An 18,711-nucleotide genomic window follows, 5' to 3' on the forward strand; every position below is an offset into this window, starting at 1 on the left:
CCTCCCCACCTGAACAGCAAAACATTTCTGCCCAAGATCTCAACTCTATCTCCCCTCTTTCAGCTCAAAACCGTTCCTCTCATCCCATCCCTGCACTCCCTGATCCAGAGCCCCTCCCCAGCTTTCCTGCAGCCCCTTTCAGCACTGGAAGCTGCTCAAAGGTCTCCCTACAGCCTTCTCCTCTCCAAGATGAACAACCCCAACTCCCTCAGCCTGTCCTCATAGCAGAGGTGCTCCAGCCCTGCGATCATCTCTGTGGCCTCCTCTGGACTCACTCCAACTGATCCGTGTCCTCCCTGTGCTGAGGACTCCAGAACTGGACACAGGGCTCCAGGTGGGTCTCACAGAGCGGAGCAGAGGGGCAGAATCCCCTCCCTCCCTGCTGGTCCCACTGCTCCGGATGCAGCCCAGGACACGGGTGGTTTCTACTCTCCAAGCACACCTTGTTGGCTCCTGTTGAGCTTCTCCTCCCGCAGCACCCCGAACCCTTCTCCTCAGGGCTGCTCTCCATCCATTCTCGGGTTGCCCTCACCCAGCTGCGGGCCTTTGCCCTCGGCCTCCTTCAACTCCACGAGGTTCTCACAGCCCCACCTCCCCAACCCCACCTGCACTCCCCGCAGCAGCTCCACGTCCCCCCTGAGCTGAGGACCCCACAGGTGCACGCAGGGCTGCAGGTGAGGGTGCAGAGAGGCAGAACCATCTGCACCCCCTCCCGTATCCCCCTCTCCCCCCCCCCTTAGAGGCTGTGTCTCCGCCAGGGGGCGCCGCGCCCCGGCACCTCGAGGGGGCGTGGCCTCGCGGCGGCTGCCTGCGCTGATTGGCGCGGCGAGGCTATAAATAAGGGTGGGCGGTGGGGGACAAAGCAGTGCGTGCGGGGCGAGCGGAGGGAGCGGCGGCGCCACCTCCTCCTGCGGCGCTTTTAGGGGTTTTTTTTTTTGTTTGTTTTTTTTTTTAAATATATATTCTTTTAACTTTTCTTGGTGGAACCGCGTGGTTTTTTTTTTTTTTTTTCCCCCTTTTTCGTTGTGGGCGGCCGAGGGATTAATCGGAGATCAATGAAGGAGAGAAGAGCGAGCCAGAAGTTGTCGAGCAAGGCGGCGATGGATCCCAACCAGAACGTGAAGTGCAAGATCGTGGTGGTCGGGGACAGCCAGTGCGGGAAAACAGCGCTGCTCCACGTCTTCGCCAAGGACTGCTTCCCCGAGGTGCGGCGGGGACCGGCACCGGGGAGGGCAGGGACCGGGGAGGGCAGGAACGGGCACCGGGACCGGGACCGGCACCGGGGAGGGCAGGGAGCGGGAGCCGGCGGAGATCGAGACCCGGGGAGGGACGGGATCAGAATCGGCACCGGGGCTGACGAGGGCAGGGACCGGGGACCGGCACCGGGACTGGCGAGGGCAGGGACGGGACCCGGGGATGGAGGTGGGGGGGAGGGACAGGGAACGGAGTGGCCACAAGCTGGGACCAGGACTGGGAGGTTAGGGACGGGCACCGGGACCGGCAGCCGGCAGATTTCGAGACCGGTGGGAGCAGGAACCGGGACCGGGGAGGGCAGGAACGGGGACTGGGAGCCGGCAGAGATCGAGACCGGGAGCAGGGATGGAGGGGGGCAGGGACCGGGGTGAGCAGAGGGTAGGGATGGGGAGCGAGAGTGGGAGCAGGGAGGGCAGAGGGGCACGGACCGGGGCGAGAAGAGAGCCGAGCCGGGAGCGGGGCTGGGGGAACCGGCACCGGGGCGAGCAGAGACCGGGGTAGCGGCAGGGACTGAGGCCGGGACAGCGGGAGAAGGGATTGAGGCTGGGGGAACCGGGGCAGGCAGGGACCGGGACTGAGGCTGCGGGGGGATGGAGGCGAGCAGAGACCGGGGCTGGAGTGGGGAGGAACCGGGACCGGGGGGGCAAGGACTGGGGACCGGGGCAGGAACCGGGACCGGAGCAAACAGGCGGGAGGGGTCAAAGACCGAGACACCGGAGGGGAGCAGGGACCGGGACCGGGGCGGAGGGACACCGCGGGGGAAAGGGACCGGGATTTGGGGGATGCTGGGGGGGGAAGAGCGGGGATCGGGATTTGGGGGATGCTGGGGGGGGGGGCGAGCGGGGACCGGGATTTGGGGGGTGCTGGTGGGGGGGAGAGCGGGGACCGGGATTTGGGGGATGCTGGTGGGGGGGCGAGCGGGGACCGGGATTTGGGGGATGCTGGGGGGGGGGGAGAGCAGGGACCGGGATTTGGGGGATGCTGGTGGCGGGGGGGGGAGAGCGGAGACCGGGATTTGGGGGATGCTGCGGGGGGAGAGCGGGGACCGGGATTTGGGGGATACTGGGGGGAGGAGCAGGGGACAGTGTACAGGGACCGGGGATGGGATGGGGGAGGCAGAGACCGGTGCCTGGGGAACCAGGGCGAGTAAGGACTAGGGCAGGGACCGAGGAACCGGGGCGGTGGGCGCGCAGTGACGATGCTCGGTCTCCTCCCGGCAGAGCTACGTCCCCACCGTCTTCGAGAACTACACGGCCAGCTTCGAGATCGACACGCAGCGCATCGAGCTCAGCCTCTGGGACACCTCGGGTGAGCGCTCCCCCGGGGCTGGGGGGTGTCTGGGTGGGTGGAAATCCATGAGAAGGACCCGAAAGCGAAGCCCGCAGACCCCTGCGTGCGCGGTTGTGTGTTTTTCCCTAAACCTGAGGTGTATTTTAGTGCCGCGGTTGGCTTTTGAGGAGGGAAAAGGGCGTGGGTAGCCCTGCATCGGGCGATTTGTCAGCATTGCAAGGACAGGGGATGTGTCCTCGCCTGCCTGACTGGAAGGCGCTTATCTGAGGAGCTCCAGGGGTGCCTTTGCTCCTCTGCTGCTCTGGAACCCTGCTTTGCCTGGCACAGGAGGAATGCTGATGGTGAGTTACATCAGCTCATATCCCAGTGCCTTGTTGGCCTCCTTAATTCCCTACGGTGTTTGATTGGATGCGCTACTTTCCTCCTTCTTTTGAGAAGTCTTTAAAGCCAGGAAAGATTCAAGGTGGGCACCTCTGGCCTTCTGAGGGCACGGAGGGAGCTATTGTTTCATACATACTTAGGGACCTCATCACTCTTCCAGTTGTGGCCATGCTTCTCCAGTTTCTCATCACCCTCCCAGCGGTGGCCACCTCTTCAGTTCCTCATCACTCTTCCAGTTGTGGCCATGCTTTTTTAGTTCCTCATCACTCTTCCAGTTGTGGCCACGTTTCTTCCATTCCTCGTTGCTCTTCCAGTTGTAGCCACGCTTATTTAGTGGCTATGTCAAAACCCCGGCTCACACTCTCAGAGGTTGAGGTTCTTGGTGCATGGCTGTCTTAGATCTTGTCTTAGGCCAGAAACTCCTCTAGATCCTTCTGCTGTTGATAGTTGGATGAAGCTTACTGCCAGGGTGGAGAGGTTGCACCCCTGAACCGATCACTTCAATCAGAAGTGTGGTCAGCCTGTGAGTCTCTGCTGCTCCATGACCGAGGGCACAAGGAGAGCCGGTCAGGGGTGGGTGACACCATGAACCATTAACACAGGTGTGGGTCAACATTGGCTCTGCAGAAGAAACCGGAAAAAAGCTGGAGGAATTTGCTGTATTCAAGCCCTTTCTTCTTTAGGCAGGTTGTGTGGATGGTTTTTTAACGTTAAACTTGGACCTGGCAGTTCCTTCTGAATAACAAGGCAGTCCTTTTACCAGAAGCGAAAGTGTTAATCCCTTTATTAAGAAAAGCAGTTTAGGCAGAGAGTTGGCTTTCTTCTTGCTGTTGAGGAAATGATTCCAAATTCTTGCAACATGATTACTGGGAAAAGGCAGTCTCTGTGCCCACAACCAGTATCAATGTAGCTCTGGACTGAATTTTTTTCTTCATCTTATGCCAAGTAAGACTTGCAGACTTCTAGAGTGTCTGCTTTGAGCTCTCATCCTGATTACTAAGCCTGCCGTAACAAACTGTAGTGTAAGGGCTTATTAAAAAATAATAGCTGGTGAAGTTATTTTGGAAAGTTTTATCTTTAACTGTTAAAATACGACACACTCACTGGGTAAGCTGTTTGACATGAGAAGGTTTGGAATCTGTGTGTCAAAGACTGGAGACACCTGTGTAATGAAGTCTTCTGTAGTACTTCAAAAGACAAAAGCAGTGGGAGAAACACCTGCCAGCCTTAGCATTTGCATGTTGCCCTCTTGGGCCTGTCCTGGAACTGGTAGAAAATCTGAGTCAGAAGCTCAGGATCAAGTGGCTGATGTCTGCAATCTGAAACCAAACAGGAAATGTTTGAAAGATCCAATACTCGATCTCAAAGTGTTGCTGAGCAGTGGGTCCTCTGGTTGTGGGACTCTGTGGATGAGGAATTCTCTCTCTGTAAACAGCCGTTTGCAAGAAGAAACACTACCCAAACCCATTAACCCAGTGCAAAATCCCACCATCAGATCAAGGACATCAGAAGATAAGATAGGGTTGGAGTGTTATCTTAAACTCTTGGTAATTTATTTTTTACAAGTCTTTGAGTTCTCTGCTGAGTTAGAATAAATGTATCAATGACATTATTAAAGCAGGATGAAGTCTAGTTAACTTAATAGGACCGATTAACTGCCAAATACTAATGGAAGATAATGTCCATTGCAGGTAATGACTTAAGTCATTTGAGGTGCTTCCGTATCTCTTTGGGAGGGGGGAAGGATGCTGTTTAGCTGAGCTTGATTGCAATATGCTGCAGATACTTTCAAGATGACTCGATCAGCATTTTGTGTCCATCTTTATTTTCTGACTGGGAGCCAGGCAACGAATTGATCTCTAATTTGGGTTAAAGTAAATGTCATGTTCTGCATTCAGTCCGTTGGAAGGAAGGTGTTGCCGCTTTGAGCTTGTGCTCTCTGAGAAAATGAGAAAAGCTGTTGGCATCGGTTAAAATTGCCTTGTTTTAGGGTGAGAACTGGCCCTGCTGTTGTGGGTTTGTTTTGCAGTCCTTTGTATAATAAGAATGTGCTGCTTTTTTTTTAAGTAGAACAAGTAAAGTCACACAATTGATAGAACATTTTAAAGCTAGCTGTAAATTGAGACATTTTTGTTCTGTCTTGGATATGCCCATAGAAATATGGGACAAAACACTTGTAAGAGTGGAATAGGAAGATTCACTATTCAAGTATTTTCTGGTACTGTCTAGTTCTGCAAGTCGTTATAAGGATTTAAATGAGCCACAGCAGTAAGGAAAACGCTTGCCAACTTGAATTTCAATTGGTTTTTGGACTACCAGCCCTTCTTTCAAAGCAGGAATGTCTGGTTGCAATCTGACTACACCATAAATTATTGCGCTCTGTGGTGAGTCTTGAGCTGTTTGGGAGCTGTGTCCTTATGTTGCTGGGTAGAGTATGAAAAGTTTCTTCAGGTTAAAGCTTCATCTTGGAGACTGTGAAGAGTATTCAATATTAGACGTCTTTGTCTACCACAGGCATGGTCTAATGTGCATTTACTGAGTTTCTGGCTTCTTCCATTTAAACCAAGTGCTTTGATATTTATGTTTCTTGCTATTACAACAGCAGCTGTGGCATAGAAATCACATACCATTAATTAGATATACATACCTGTGTCTCCCTGAAACATATTTTAGGGTTTTTTAATTGCTTGAACTGTGGAAAATGTACTGGATACTCCAATAAAGGAATTCTCAAGGAATACTTATTCACTGCTGGGGATTAGCATATAATTAAATCCAGGAGGGCCTTAGAGCTTTAAATCAAGTTAGCTTTACTGCAGTTTTAATGTGCACAATGTATTTGGTGTCTATGTAGAAACATAATATTAATTATAGAACTTTTTGCTGAAATCTTTCTGAAACAAGCAGGAATTGAAGTTGCTGTTTCCTGAGTGCTCTGGCAGTAACCGCTGTGAAGGAAACATCAAATTTCTGTCTTTGCCTTCCAGCTCGCTTGCAAGTTGGCTGCGTTGAGCCGTGTGGTAATTTTTTCTTTCATGACAGTGTAATGAGTCGTCACAGGGGTTTTTTTTTTTTTATCCTTTAGAGGGGGGAAAAAAAATTAGAGTTGATAATTGGGAATGCCAGGTCACCTACCAAAGTCCTGTTTTCTGTTTGAGGTGTGGAAATGTAAACACACAAAAAGCTATGGATATTGTGATATTCGTGAGGTCAGAGATGATGTCTCCTAGATAGTCAGTATACGAAATCACCTGTGTTTTCTCCAAAACAAACAAGGTGAATTTGGAAGGAGGAAAGTCCTCAGCAGTGAATCAGGCGCTTAGAGCGGCCACAGCAGTATTTGATGTGTTCTATGCAGCTGATTATTAGTGAGCCCAAGGCTTTGGGAGTGAGAATGCTGCTGTTCGTCTGCTGTTCTCTCACTTGACTGGAGTCCAAGAGGCTACAAAGATGAATGCCTGATGGCTGCTTGGTGGCGTGTAAATAGGAAAGTCTTGCCTGTTACTGAGCACTGCGTCCCATAGGGCCTGTGGGCAAGTGTGGAGAGCAAGAGCTGCACGGGTTCAGCTGGAACAGGGGTGGCTTAACCTCCATGGTGAGCAAGAGTTGCCCGGTTCAGCTGGGACAGAGAGTGGTTGGACCTCCTGGTTGGACCTCCTGGTTGGACCTCCTGGTTGGACCTCCTGGTTGGACCTCCTGGTTGGACCTGGTGGTCATGTTGGCTTCAGACCTTGCAGACAAATAGGGTGTTAAATCTCCATGGTCTGGCATCTTAGAGAAGTGCTAAGCCATCAAATAATTGTGTGCTGTAACTTTTAACATTGTAATTCTGTTATTTATTAAGATAGCAATATTTAAACCTAAGCTTTGGTATCTTCTGTAGACCAAAGCCAACTATATTGCTTTGGTGAGGGGGGTTATTTCAGTTTAAAAGCTGAGTTTACATCATACTTCACATGAAACACAAGATTTTAAAAGCAGATAATTCTTAATATTTAAATTATTTTGGCTTACATTATTTAAGCTACGAGGCAGGTTAAAAAAGAATTGCAGCAGGAATATAATTCCACTACAAAGACAAACTACAGCATCATCAGCAATTCTTTGATAAAACAGAAATGTGTTGTCCTTGACAAAAATGTTATATTTGGTAGGAACAGAATTGCAATCACAAATAGGCTTATTTTTGTTCCACAAATAGTGTAGCTCTACATTCCCCTTCTGTTTTCTAGGGTTGGCAAGGCTTCAGCTCTGCAGTCGAACTTGCAAAAGAGTGAGCAGCTTTACTGGGCTGTGCTCAAGTTGTCTGTTCAGACTTGAGCCTCATTCCTGAGATTCCTGCCTTCTGAGGGTTTCTCCGGGCGAAGCGATGAAATGCCAGATTGAATAGGCTCGCACAGCGAGGGCCGTAGCCCCTCTATTTGCGCACTGATAAAGGTTCAGTTCTTGCTGTTGAATGAGAGCAGGAAATTTCCTTTGTTGATCCCGCAGCCTGGGTAGTTTAAATGGTTCCCGTTTGTTCTGCCGCACACAACCCCAAAGAAAAGGAGGTGTCAGATATTCCTTCTAGCTTGCATCTGAGCAGGGCTGCCTTATAGAAGAACATTTCTTCTAGCTCAGCGTATTTAATATGAGAGGTTCAGAAGGAAAATCGAGAACGAAAACCTCTCAAACCAGTAGCGAGGCGTCTCGGGGCTGGAGGTGGTGACTGTGTGTATACATAAATACACGCTGATGGACATATATGGTGTGTTGTAGCCCTGAAGACTAGTGAGTGAGAAGATAGGTATGTGTCTAAGGAATTAGTTTCTGGGTGAGGCTTTTCTGAGACTCCTTTCTAGCCAGGAACGATTTGGCCAAGCATTGAGACTCTTCAATCCTGCCCTTACTTGCCTGAGCTGGGCAAGGAGTTGGGCTAGCCAGGCGGTGGCTCTCACCAGCATGCGGAGCAATGCACGTGGCTAGTTAATGGCTGTCGAGGGCAAGTAACTTGGCCCTTGGGCTCCAGGATAGAGGCGCTGTAATAGCAGTGCTGGAGATAGCTGGAGGGTTGATAGTGTGGAGAAAAGGAGACTGAGGAGAGACCCCTGCTTTGTACAACAGCCTGAAAGAAGGCTGTAGCAAGGTAGGAGTTGCCCTCTTCTCCCTGGTAGCCAGTGACAGGACATGGGGAAATGGCCTCAACGTGCGCTAGGGGAGATTTAGGTTGGATATTAGGAGGAATTTCTTTACTGGAAGGGTTCTTGGGCACTGGCTGAGGCTGCCCAGGGCAGTGGTTGTATCCCCAACCCTGGAGGGGTCTAAAAGTTGAGTAGATACACTTGGGGATGTGATCCAGTGGTGGACTTAACAGGGCTGGATCGCTGGTTGGGCTCGATCTTAAAGGTCTTTTCCAACCAAAGCCATTCTGTGATAATTTAGTAGTGAAAAATGCTTATTGATAGTCAACTCAGGCAGAGCTGAGTGCAGATGAATAATTACCTGCTGGTCAGCTCAGCTTGCTTTGCTTTTTCTAACATGTTATTTACTGCTGAAGACAGCTAACTGTTTTTTGAAGAGCAGTTTTTGACAGGTGCATCTTTGTTAGATCGACATCATTTATGAAGATGAGCATTCAAATCAAATAGTCTTGTTCAACAAATTACCTTCTGCTACCTAGTTTGGTAATGCTTCGTTCCCCATGTGTTGCTCTTCAATTCAAAAACAACATTCCTAGGATTCTTGACTCCTTCCTTCCAGTAGAAGCTGTCCAACTGAAGTCATCTGCGATATGTTCACACCATTCCCCGCTCTGCTTTGTGCAACAGCGTGAGCTGCCTGTCAGTTAAAAACTTGAGGAATTCCTCTAATCCAGCTAATAGTCTGCTTGGCCGCTGAGCCCTTACAGTCAATTAGTTCTGGATAGTCAGAAAACTGGTGATATAATTAGCTGATAACCCGAAAACTCTTGAAAGCTGTGTTCTTGGTGCAAATGTTCTATGCTGTACTTCAGATTCATGAGACAAAAATACAGAAATAAGGCTTTGACTAAGAAAACAAGTTGCAGGTGTGCATTTTGAAGCTCATGCCCTTATCCTTTTGGACCGTTGAACTGTTTAAATTACAGAATCATGGAATGATTTGGGTTGGAAGGGACCTCAAAGCCCATCCAGTCCCACCTCTGCCATGGGTAGGGACACCTCCCACTGGCTCAGGGGCTCCAAGCCCCATCCAACCTGGCCTGGAACCCCTCCAGGGATGGGGCACCACCACTGCTCTGGGCACCCTGGGCCAGGGCCTCCCCACCCTCATGGTGAAGAATTTCTTCTTAACATTTAATCTAAAACTTCCCTGTTTCAATTTAAAGCCATCCCCCTTTGTCCTGTCACTCCATGCCCTTGGAAATAGCCCCTCCTCAGCTTTCCTGGAGCCACTTTCAGCACTGGAAGCTGCTCTAAGGTCTCCTTAGAGCCTTCTCTTCTCCAGGCTGAACAACGCAACTCTCTCAGCCTCTCCTTGTACGGGAGGTGCTCCAGCTGCGGAACATCTCCATGGCCTTAAATATCATTCTAAATGGGAAATGCATTCTCCTCAGTAGGTGAAGCTTCAGTAGGGTTAAGGCCAAACCAAATGGTGGCTGAGTGACTGGAACTTCCTAGAAAAAAGGAAAGTCACTAGATGATAAAAAAAAAAGCAATTTCTGACTGTGGAGATAGATTTGGAGCTCTGCACAGATGACAATTGTTAAGGAAATCAGTGCATCCTTAACAGCTCTGGAAGGAAAACATGTGCAAAGTGCAATATTGGGCCTCTTTCTGTTCCATCACATTGCTAGATTAGCTTTGATCGCGTCAATACAAATTTTATGGGCTAAACATAAACATTTATTGCAAGCATATATCGGTTTACAGATTGGTGAGGCTTTTTGTGACAGATAACTTGCGTGCCTGCCTACAGGACTGGGATTCTTTCCTGCTCAAGTACTTCAACAAATGCTTCAATTGGAACCAAGAATTTCTTCTCAAAATTGCAGATGTCTGTGACAACGAAAGACGCTTTTTGTTCATAGAATCATAGAGTGGTTTGGGTTAGAAGGGACCTTAAAGATCATTTAATTCCTGCCATGGGCAGGGACACCTCCCACTGGATCAGGGGCTCCAAGCTCCATCCAACCTGGGCTGGAACCCATCCAGGGATGGGGCACCCTTATTGTGAAGAAAGGAAATTTTAAATTAAATAGTAGAAGAATTAAAACTTGCTGATTTTTTTTCCATGGAAGGACAACTGTGAGTCATTTTCTTTGAAGAAGCCTTTTGGAGGTTGAGAGTTTGTTCTCGAAGTCAAAGCCCTGCAGGTTAATGATGGACCTTAAACTTGGGTTGACTTGATTTTTCTGTTCCTTGTTATTGGGGCATCACAAATGTTGAGTGGGAGATGGATCACCCGGGTGCCGTAAGCTTAATTACTTGGGAAAGCAGGTAATGAGGAACAAAGGGAAAGTGGAGAAATGAACAACTGCAAGGAGTGTTTTGGGAAAACAGTGCTATTTATTGAAGGAAAGATGAGACCTGGATTAAAGGGCTTCACTGAGAACCTTTCTAAACTTATTCAATAAGCTTCAATGGCTGCAGAAAGTGAAAATCTAATAAAAATATTGTTTTGTTTTCCTGCAGGGTCTCCTTACTATGACAACGTCCGCCCGCTCTCCTATCCAGATTCTGATGCTGTCTTGATTTGCTTTGACATCAGTCGGCCAGAAACTCTTGATAGTGTGCTAAAAAAGGCAAGTGATGGAGAAACTTCTGAGTACAGAGCTGTTTGAGAAGCGTGGCTTTAAATCTCTGAGGGAGCGGTGCTGCTTCTTACAGTGGAAACTTCAGTTTGTTTGTTTTAATGGAGAGATGACAGCACTGAGCTCTGCACTGCTGGAATTTGAGATCATTTGTTTGCAAAAGGATGAACGTTAACTGAGAACAAAAGTTCCCTGATGGGTGCTCAGAGGTGAAGCAAATCCTCGTTCCTCAGCCCTTAGAGGGCTGTGAATTGTTCAGGGGGGTGTGAAGTGCAGGGCTGGGTGCAGCAAGAAATTGTCTCTCACATTACATTCATACAACAGACAGGATTGAGAAACTTTGCCATGTTGCAAAGATGGTTAAAACGTGCCTGCCAAGTGTTTGGACTCGTGCCATCGCTTTACATAATTCCTCAGCCTGAAGCTAGAAGGAGCCAGTGACAAATACCTCTGGAAGCCACCAGCAGTGGCATTGGAAATGCAATCTTGCACCAAGCTTCAGAGTTTTTTCACAAGCTCAGTGATCCAAGAATCAGTGCTGGGCTTTCCCCGAGTTAAAACACTGAATTCCGATAATCGAGCTCTGTGTGCGCGAGGTGGTCCTGGTCCTCTCCTTGTTCACTGGCTGTGACTCAACTTTGTGCTGTTCTTTAAGGCTTAGTGACCTGGAGTTCCTTTTTCTGAGGCAGAGGCCAGTGATTCTTCTGTCACTGGGAATAAAGTGGCATACAAAGCTCTTAGTAGTCTACAGAAAATACTTGAGGTCATTCTCTCAGCGAACTGTGCCCACAAGCATCTAGAACTGTATTTTCTAATGCTTGTTACGATGCTGTATTTTAATTCTGTAAGAGATTTTTCATAATGTGCTTTTAAACCTAAGCGAATCCTTAAGTTTTAGGGGTTGATCTGTTTAGATTCTGCTGTGAAATGTTTTCAAAATAAGCGTGTAGTCAGGGAGGAAGCCCAAGGAATGTATTCAAAGTCCTGTTTGACGGCCTTATTACTGGTTCACAGTAGCCGAACCCTTGGCTGATCGGTGTACTTCTGGGTGGGAGGATGTAGCCATGAGCCAATACACAGCAACACTTATTTTGTGGTTGTACAAGACCCACCTCTGTACCTCCATCCTGAGGAGCCACGGAACGTGGTGACACCAGGTTCCTGCCTGGAAATGACTGTGGGCTGGGTATTTACCTCTTGTGAGGAGCAACAGATCTGCAAACCTTTACTCATGTAGGTAAACAATCTGGGTGCATTCCCTCTTGATTAGTAAGTCTGGAATGAATGAGTGTATGAGATTGTAAGATTCCATCCTTGACCGGATTCTGCTGGAACTAATGCCTTTAGAAATTAGCTGGAAAGTAGATAACAACTCTTACGTAAGGGTATTTCCACATGAAATGCCACAACTTATTACACTTCATCTTCTATCTGTTGCTTCTTTGGATTTAAATGTTCAACTACTTGAATGTAACAGCAACCTAAAATTTTACAGTGGAAAGGTGAAATCCAGGAGTTCTGTCCAAACACCAAAATGCTTTTGGTTGGTTGCAAGTCAGACCTGCGCACGGATGTCAGCACGCTAGTGGAACTTTCCAATCACAGGCAGACACCCGTGTCCTACGATCAGGTATGTGCTACGTCCTTCTTTGTCCTTAGGGGCAGAAGATAAGACTCTCTTCTGTCACTGTAGCTGCCTTTTTGAATAACTTCTCCTCCTGTCAGGTGTGTGTACTTTAGTAGTTGCTGGAAGTGAATTTCAATACTATTACGAATGAAGGCAAAGCCTGTCCACAGATTGGAGGCAGCAGAAAATCATGCAGCCCCACCACACATGCTTTAGGCATTGTAGGATTGTAGCCTTATTGATTACAAAGAACCTTTTAAGTGGATTCAAGATAAATTTACTGCCTTTATGGGCCTGCAGAAGCCAAAACAACAACAGTGTGACATGTCCTCTTTATTTACTGATAAATTGGTAAATATTTTGTTCAAACATAGGATTTGAATCCCATACGTTTGTCTTTAGCATCATGACAAGCATTGCATGTAGTCTGACCCCTTAAAATCCTCTTTGCTGAAAATATTGTCTGTGAAAACACCCTGTAGCTCCCTCTGAGGGTAGCAGCAAATCCAGAAAGCGTCTTAATTCTTGGCAGCAGTTCTCTGCTGCTGAGAAGTTTGGAGCCAGGCGTCAAGGGGTAGAGAAAGGGAAAGGAATTGGATCATAAGAGGAGTGCAGGAGGTAGAGAAGGGAATAACTGGGCCTTAAGGTAAACTTTGCCTTATTACTCACATGTGTATCATGTGCTGGAGCTGAATCAGAGCAGTGGTTTGATACACACCCTGTAGGGTGTACGAGTGAGAATGGTCCCTTCAGAAGTAACTTTAGCCAATCTCGATATTCTGGGTCATCAAATTTTGATGTTTTATCCACAGACTCAGGTTTTCCAAACCAACTGCTCCTAGTGTATGATTATTAATGATGCAGTCTGTTTAAATTTGGGAAATCAAAGGTACCGTAAGCCGAGTATCTTGATTAAAGTACGACATGGAGTGTTGTGCTGCGGTGGCTCATGCTGGTTACAGCGTTTTTGGGGTTTTTTTACAACATTCAATAAACACCTCTTCATTTTGGACAATTTTATATGAAAGTAAATGCCTTTTTTTTTACCTTAGTGTAAAACAATTTGGAAGTGTCCTTGAATTCTGCTCGTTGCAGAAGACATCATCTTGGTTACCAGCTACTGCTGCTGCACGTGTTTATATTCATGTCGCTCAGCCTCAAAGCTGTAATTTTCCATGCTGTTTTTCTTCGACTATTAAACTTCAAAGGCAATACCATACCACTTATTACGTACATTACATTTTTTACAGTATTTCAGTAGTCACAGAGTGATTAAGAACCTCCTGACAGGTGGATTTGTCCTCTGGTGTTGAAGATTCACATTTCTTCTGGTGTGGAAGCTTAACCCATACCCCTTGGGCACAGGAGTCAGAAGGCAAAGAGCTAAGCCAGAAGCTATTCCTGCCGGCCAAAGGGGAAATTGCACTGTCACAGCGAGGCCCATAGTTTAACAAACTCTCACCACTCCATCTGTGCTCCAGAAAGCAAAAGCTTAGGCTGAGCAATGGTTTTATCTCTGTGGTTGCCAGAGCCCAGCGGTGGCACGAAGCCATCAGTGCTCACTTGCTTGTGTTCTTGTGTTGAGATACACAGCTTAAATTCCCTTGCCTTGCCCAGTTGCCATGGGATTAAAGAGCTTAGTGGGGTTTTCCCTCTCTCCTCTTAACTCCACAAGGAAGTGTTGGGAGAACAAAGTCAGTTGGGGGTGACACCCTGTCACCAGTTTGCCAGCTGGTTTCCAGTCAGCTACACCTGAGCAAACACTTTGGAGGCACTCGGATACAGGCTAGGCTTGGTTAGGAGGAGTTAGGATGTTTAACGGTGGGAAGGGTCTGGTCCTGCAGACTAACGCTCCTTTATCAGCAGCTCCCGCTCATGGTTGATAAGGATGCTGCATCACTACAGGGCAAATAGCACAGTAATGAAGATGTGGGTCCAGATTAGTGCCATCACCTCAAATCCTGGGTTCAGTTTTGGGCTCCTCACTACAAGAGAGACATTGAGGGGCTGGAGCGCATCCAGAGGAGGGAGAGGGCTGGAGAACAACTGTTATGAGGAGCAGTTGAGGGACCTGGGGTTGTTTAGCCTGGAGCAAAGCAGGCCGAGAGGAGACCTCATCACTGTCTACGTGCAACGGCCTGAAAGGCGGTTGTGATGAAGTGGGTGCTGCTCTTTTCTCCCATGTGACAGGAGATAGGGCAAGAGGAAATGTCCAAAAGTTGCACCAGGGCAGGTTCAGATTGGACATCAGGAAAAACGTCTTCACTGAAAGGGTTCTCAGTCCCTGGCAGAGGCTGCCCAGGAGGTGGAGGAGTCCCCATCCCTGGAGGGATTTGAAAGATGAGTGGACGAGATGCTTGGGGATCGGGTTTAGTAGTGGACAGGTGTGGTTTGACTTGATCTCAAAGATCTTTTCCAGTGATCTTTTTCTATGATCAGCCTGGCACAAGAGTGAAGGGGAGGGGTTGGATTGACTTGTGCTTGAGTCTCAGGCCCATGGATACGTGAGGAGTGGCAGATCAAGGATGTGGTTGGATTTCATAACTTAGTATTCATCCCTCAGAAGTAAAAGCCCATTGAAACAGCTCCATTTTTTTCAGACAGTGTTGTATTTATTGTCTTTCTGTAGCAAAATCCACGATAGGATAGTGGGGTATTGTCAGCTGCCAGAGTTGCTTGTTGTTTTTCTCATGCTGCCGAAACAAATGCTCCTGCTTTGACTTTTAATGCCCTTAAAAACACAGAACAGCTTGTATAACCACTTATTTTTGCCTGTTCTTTAGCTAAAAGTTGATCTAGCTCTTCCCAGCTCAGAAACCCACAGCGCATTTCCCTCTGAACTTTGCCCTCTCTGTGGAGACAGAACCCAGGCTCTAGTCCGGGTCAGGGACACACCGGCTATCGCTTAAGGCACTCGGAATACATCTTCTCTTTGGAGATAGCGGGCTTAAATCTGGAAGCTGCCAGATCCAGACCTTTCCCAGTAAGCCCATGGTTTGTGGGTGCAAGTTAAGGCGTAAGGGTGAAATTGCTAAACAGGTCCCACTGGTACTCTTCTGGCTTTTTAGAGTTGTTTGCAGGTCCCTGAGCTTATCTTCTCTCTTCCAGTTTGTATTTATCATAGAATCACTTGCTTGCAAAAGACCTTTGAGATCGAGTCCAACTGTCCCTGTGTACTACTAAATTGGATCCCCGAGCACCTCATCCACCCGGCTTTTCAACCCGTCCAGGGATGGGGACTCCACCACCTCCCTGGGCAGCCTCTGCCAGGGCCTGAGAACATTGTAGGCGTAGCAGATAATGCTTAGAGATTTGTTTAATGCATCTTGGAACCAAAACTCTGTTTATTTTGCAGAATTAGCTGCTGGCTCTAGCGCTGGAGCTTCAGCTTTCACAAAACGTTGTGTATGGGAAACAAGAGCTGAAAAGTAATTGTATGGTTTGCTTTGGCTCTCTCGAAACTTGGTATTGATTGCCTGTTCTTTTTTTTCCCCTTAGGGTGCAAATATGGCCAAACAGATTGGAGCAGCCACATATATCGAATGCTCAGCCTTACAGTCAGAAAACAGTGTCAGAGACATTTTTCACGTCGCCACCTTGGCGTGTGTGAATAAAACAAATAAAAATGTTAAACGAAACAAATCGCAGCGGGCCACAAAGCGAATTTCGCACATGCCTGGCAGGCCAGAACTTTCCACAGTGGCGACGGACTTGCGAAAGGACAAAGCAAAGAGTTGCACGGTGATGTGAAGGACCTTGATTTGCCTGGAGAAGGAGGAAGAGAGCATCCGGGAGGGGTTGGAGGCTCAATGAAGTACACAGCCGCGTGGTATTTAATGAGGGCTTCTGCCGAGGCTTTAATGGAGACTTCGCCTGTTGTGTGAGACTGTGTTTAGGAACTGAGCAGCGAGAAGAAATGGCTCTAAAGGAGATGGCATCAGGAAATGACACGTTGAAAATGCCAAAAAAAAAAGAAAGGGAAAATGCTTGAATGTGCTGAGAAAAGCGAGGGTGAATGGGAAAATAACACTGCAGAGAGAGATGTCAGTGACAGTGCTCGTTTCTTTTATTAACGCCCTATTCCTGGATGCTACCGCTTTGATTTCATTAAAATACTTTAATGTTGTTTTTTTTTTAAAAGAAGATGTTATTAATGTGCCCTCCTCATTAAGGAACTATCCCTGTGACCTTATAGTTGGTTTTCCAAAGGATATGATCGAATTTTTTCGTAGCTCGTCGTTAAAATGAAGAGTGTATTGAGGTCTGTGCGTCACCTAGAGGACAACGTATGTGAGACGTCTGGAGTTCTGCCTTCCCAAGGCGGCAGCATGATCTGCATTTGAGCACGTTGGTAATGAAGACAACCGTTTGAGATTTCCTGGTGTTATAGGTGCCCTCGCACTGTGGAAATGAAACGGGATGAGATTGGGGTACAGGGGCAAACTGCCTTGCCCGCTGCAGGACTCTGACATTCCGTTCCTCTTTGGGATTGTAATTTAGAGTGGAAGTGGTCTCCAGTTCTGGTGTACTGTATGGGTATGTGGCTGTAGGTTTGAGTGAAAGGTGCTAAGAGCTATGATGACAAATGATCCTTAGTTTTACAACCACGATCGTTCGTTAAGCCTTACTGCCCAGCTGGGGAAGCCCCGAGACTCCTCTGCTTCGGCTAGGAGTTGGAGAGCTGAGTGGATCCCGGGATCCAACCCTCTAAGCGCTATGGAGAAGCGCTATCTGTGGTGAGGTCCCCTGCATTTATTTCTGCAAAACCCTCAAGAATCTGCAAATGAGCCAGCAGAGCCAGGGTGTCTTGTGGGATGCTCTTAGATTGGGGCAACTGTCTCTAGCCGCAGACTTCTTCTGCTTGTGGTGAGGAAATGGGGTCTGAAGAACTGTGACGCCTTAAGGGGTCCCCAGTGGAAACTGGACACTGCCCGTAGTCTTTAAGACTAATATATCCATATCCAGGCACATCAGTGAACCAGTTCAGTCCAATTCCTTTTTTGCTTACAGAATACTATTGTTACATTAAATAAATGGGCCTTCCAGATCGTTCGCAACTGCTTACTGACCAGCTTAACTCCGTAGCTTCTCTCAAAAGAAGGATACTCTAAGCTCTAACCAGCGTGGCCATCGCTTGTTGAGGACAAGCGTTGTGTTCCCAAGGGTAACGCTTCGTTTTTGAAGTGTTAAAGCTGTGTTCCGGTTGACTTGTGCAAAGGTAAAGGGTAACCGTAATTAAAACTCAGTTCTGTGTGTTCCCGGCACTTTGTTTCATGTGATAAAAGAAGAAAAAAAACCCACCCGTTCTGATTATTTCCCACTAAAAGACATTTTTTTACCACCATAATAAGCTTTTGACTGATGCAACAGTGCGCTTAGGGCAGTATTACAAAATAGCTGGTAAGTGCTTTCTGTATTTAAATATTGTGGAAAAAATAAGTTATAAACTGTTATAAAACAGGACATTCGTTACTTTTTTTTTAATTGTTGAAGTCACTTTGTATGTTTGGTTAATGTTTCTTCAATATTTATTAAAATACCATTTTTCCTTTGAATTGACTTGTAGTGGAAATAGCTTTTTGTCTTAGATCATTAATGTTTGGACATAATTGAGCTACAAGCCAGGACGAGCTGGGAATTGATGTGGGATTTGGATAGAAATAAATCAATCCTACACTAGCAACAGCCTTTTGGGTTCTTTGGCGTTAGAGCAAAGTATGGGTTGTATTTTCCGAAGGTGGCAGAGAAGGCTGTAGCAAGCAAACAAGTCAAGTTTGCTTTGCCTCTAAAGAGTTGAATGCTGCTTTTAAAAGGTTTCATATATTCAGGATATTGATAGAAGCTGTTCTTTGCCCACTCTCAGTTCTGCAAAAATAGATGTTCCTGAGGGCATCTGTCTGTTTTCTGTCACCACTGGTGGTTGCAGTGGCTCCTCTTGGGAGACTTGGCCCAAGACATCAGCACTGCGAGGGGTCAGGCTCCCATTTGGAGTTGGAGGGCACTTACAGGGAAGCTGGGAAGGGGCGGGTGATCAGGGGGTGCAGGGAGAGGGTGAGGGGAATGGTTTTTAGCTGGAAGAGGGGAGATTGAGATGAGATCTTGGGCAGAAATGTTTTGCTGTTCAGGTGGGGAGGCCCTGGCCCAGGGTGCCCAGAGCAGTGGGGGCTGCCCCATCCCTGGAGGGGTTCCAGGCCAGGTTGGATGGGGCTTGGAAACCCTGAGCCAGTGGGAGGTGTCCCTGCCCATGGCAGGGGTGGCACTGGATGGGATTTCTGGATCTTGGTAAGATGAAGTAGATTAGAGGAAAAAATAACCTCTTTGACGCCTCCCTAGAAATGCTTTTCTCACTATATGCTTTCCTGACTCCTACAGAAAGGAGATAAAGATT

At 47.7% G+C, this 18,711-nt stretch overlaps 1 protein-coding gene across 1 annotated transcript; it reads left to right on the top strand.

Moving 5' to 3' along the window:
• The first annotated feature begins 956 nt into the window (after positions 1–956).
• RND3 (Rho family GTPase 3) lies at positions 957–16,455 on the top strand. The gene is made up of 5 exons (XM_009557431.2): positions 957–1,205; positions 2,475–2,562; positions 10,578–10,687; positions 12,192–12,326; positions 15,822–16,455. Exons 1-5 carry the CDS (start codon positions 1,056–1,058, stop codon positions 16,071–16,073), a joined length of 735 nt encoding a protein of 244 aa, XP_009555726.1. The 5' UTR covers positions 957–1,055; the 3' UTR covers positions 16,074–16,455.
• Positions 16,456–18,711: the final 2,256 nt, after the last annotated feature.

This window comes from Cuculus canorus, chromosome 6 (assembly GCF_017976375.1).
Source record: "Cuculus canorus isolate bCucCan1 chromosome 6, bCucCan1.pri, whole genome shotgun sequence".
Lineage (NCBI taxonomy): Eukaryota > Metazoa > Chordata > Aves > Cuculiformes > Cuculidae > Cuculus > Cuculus canorus.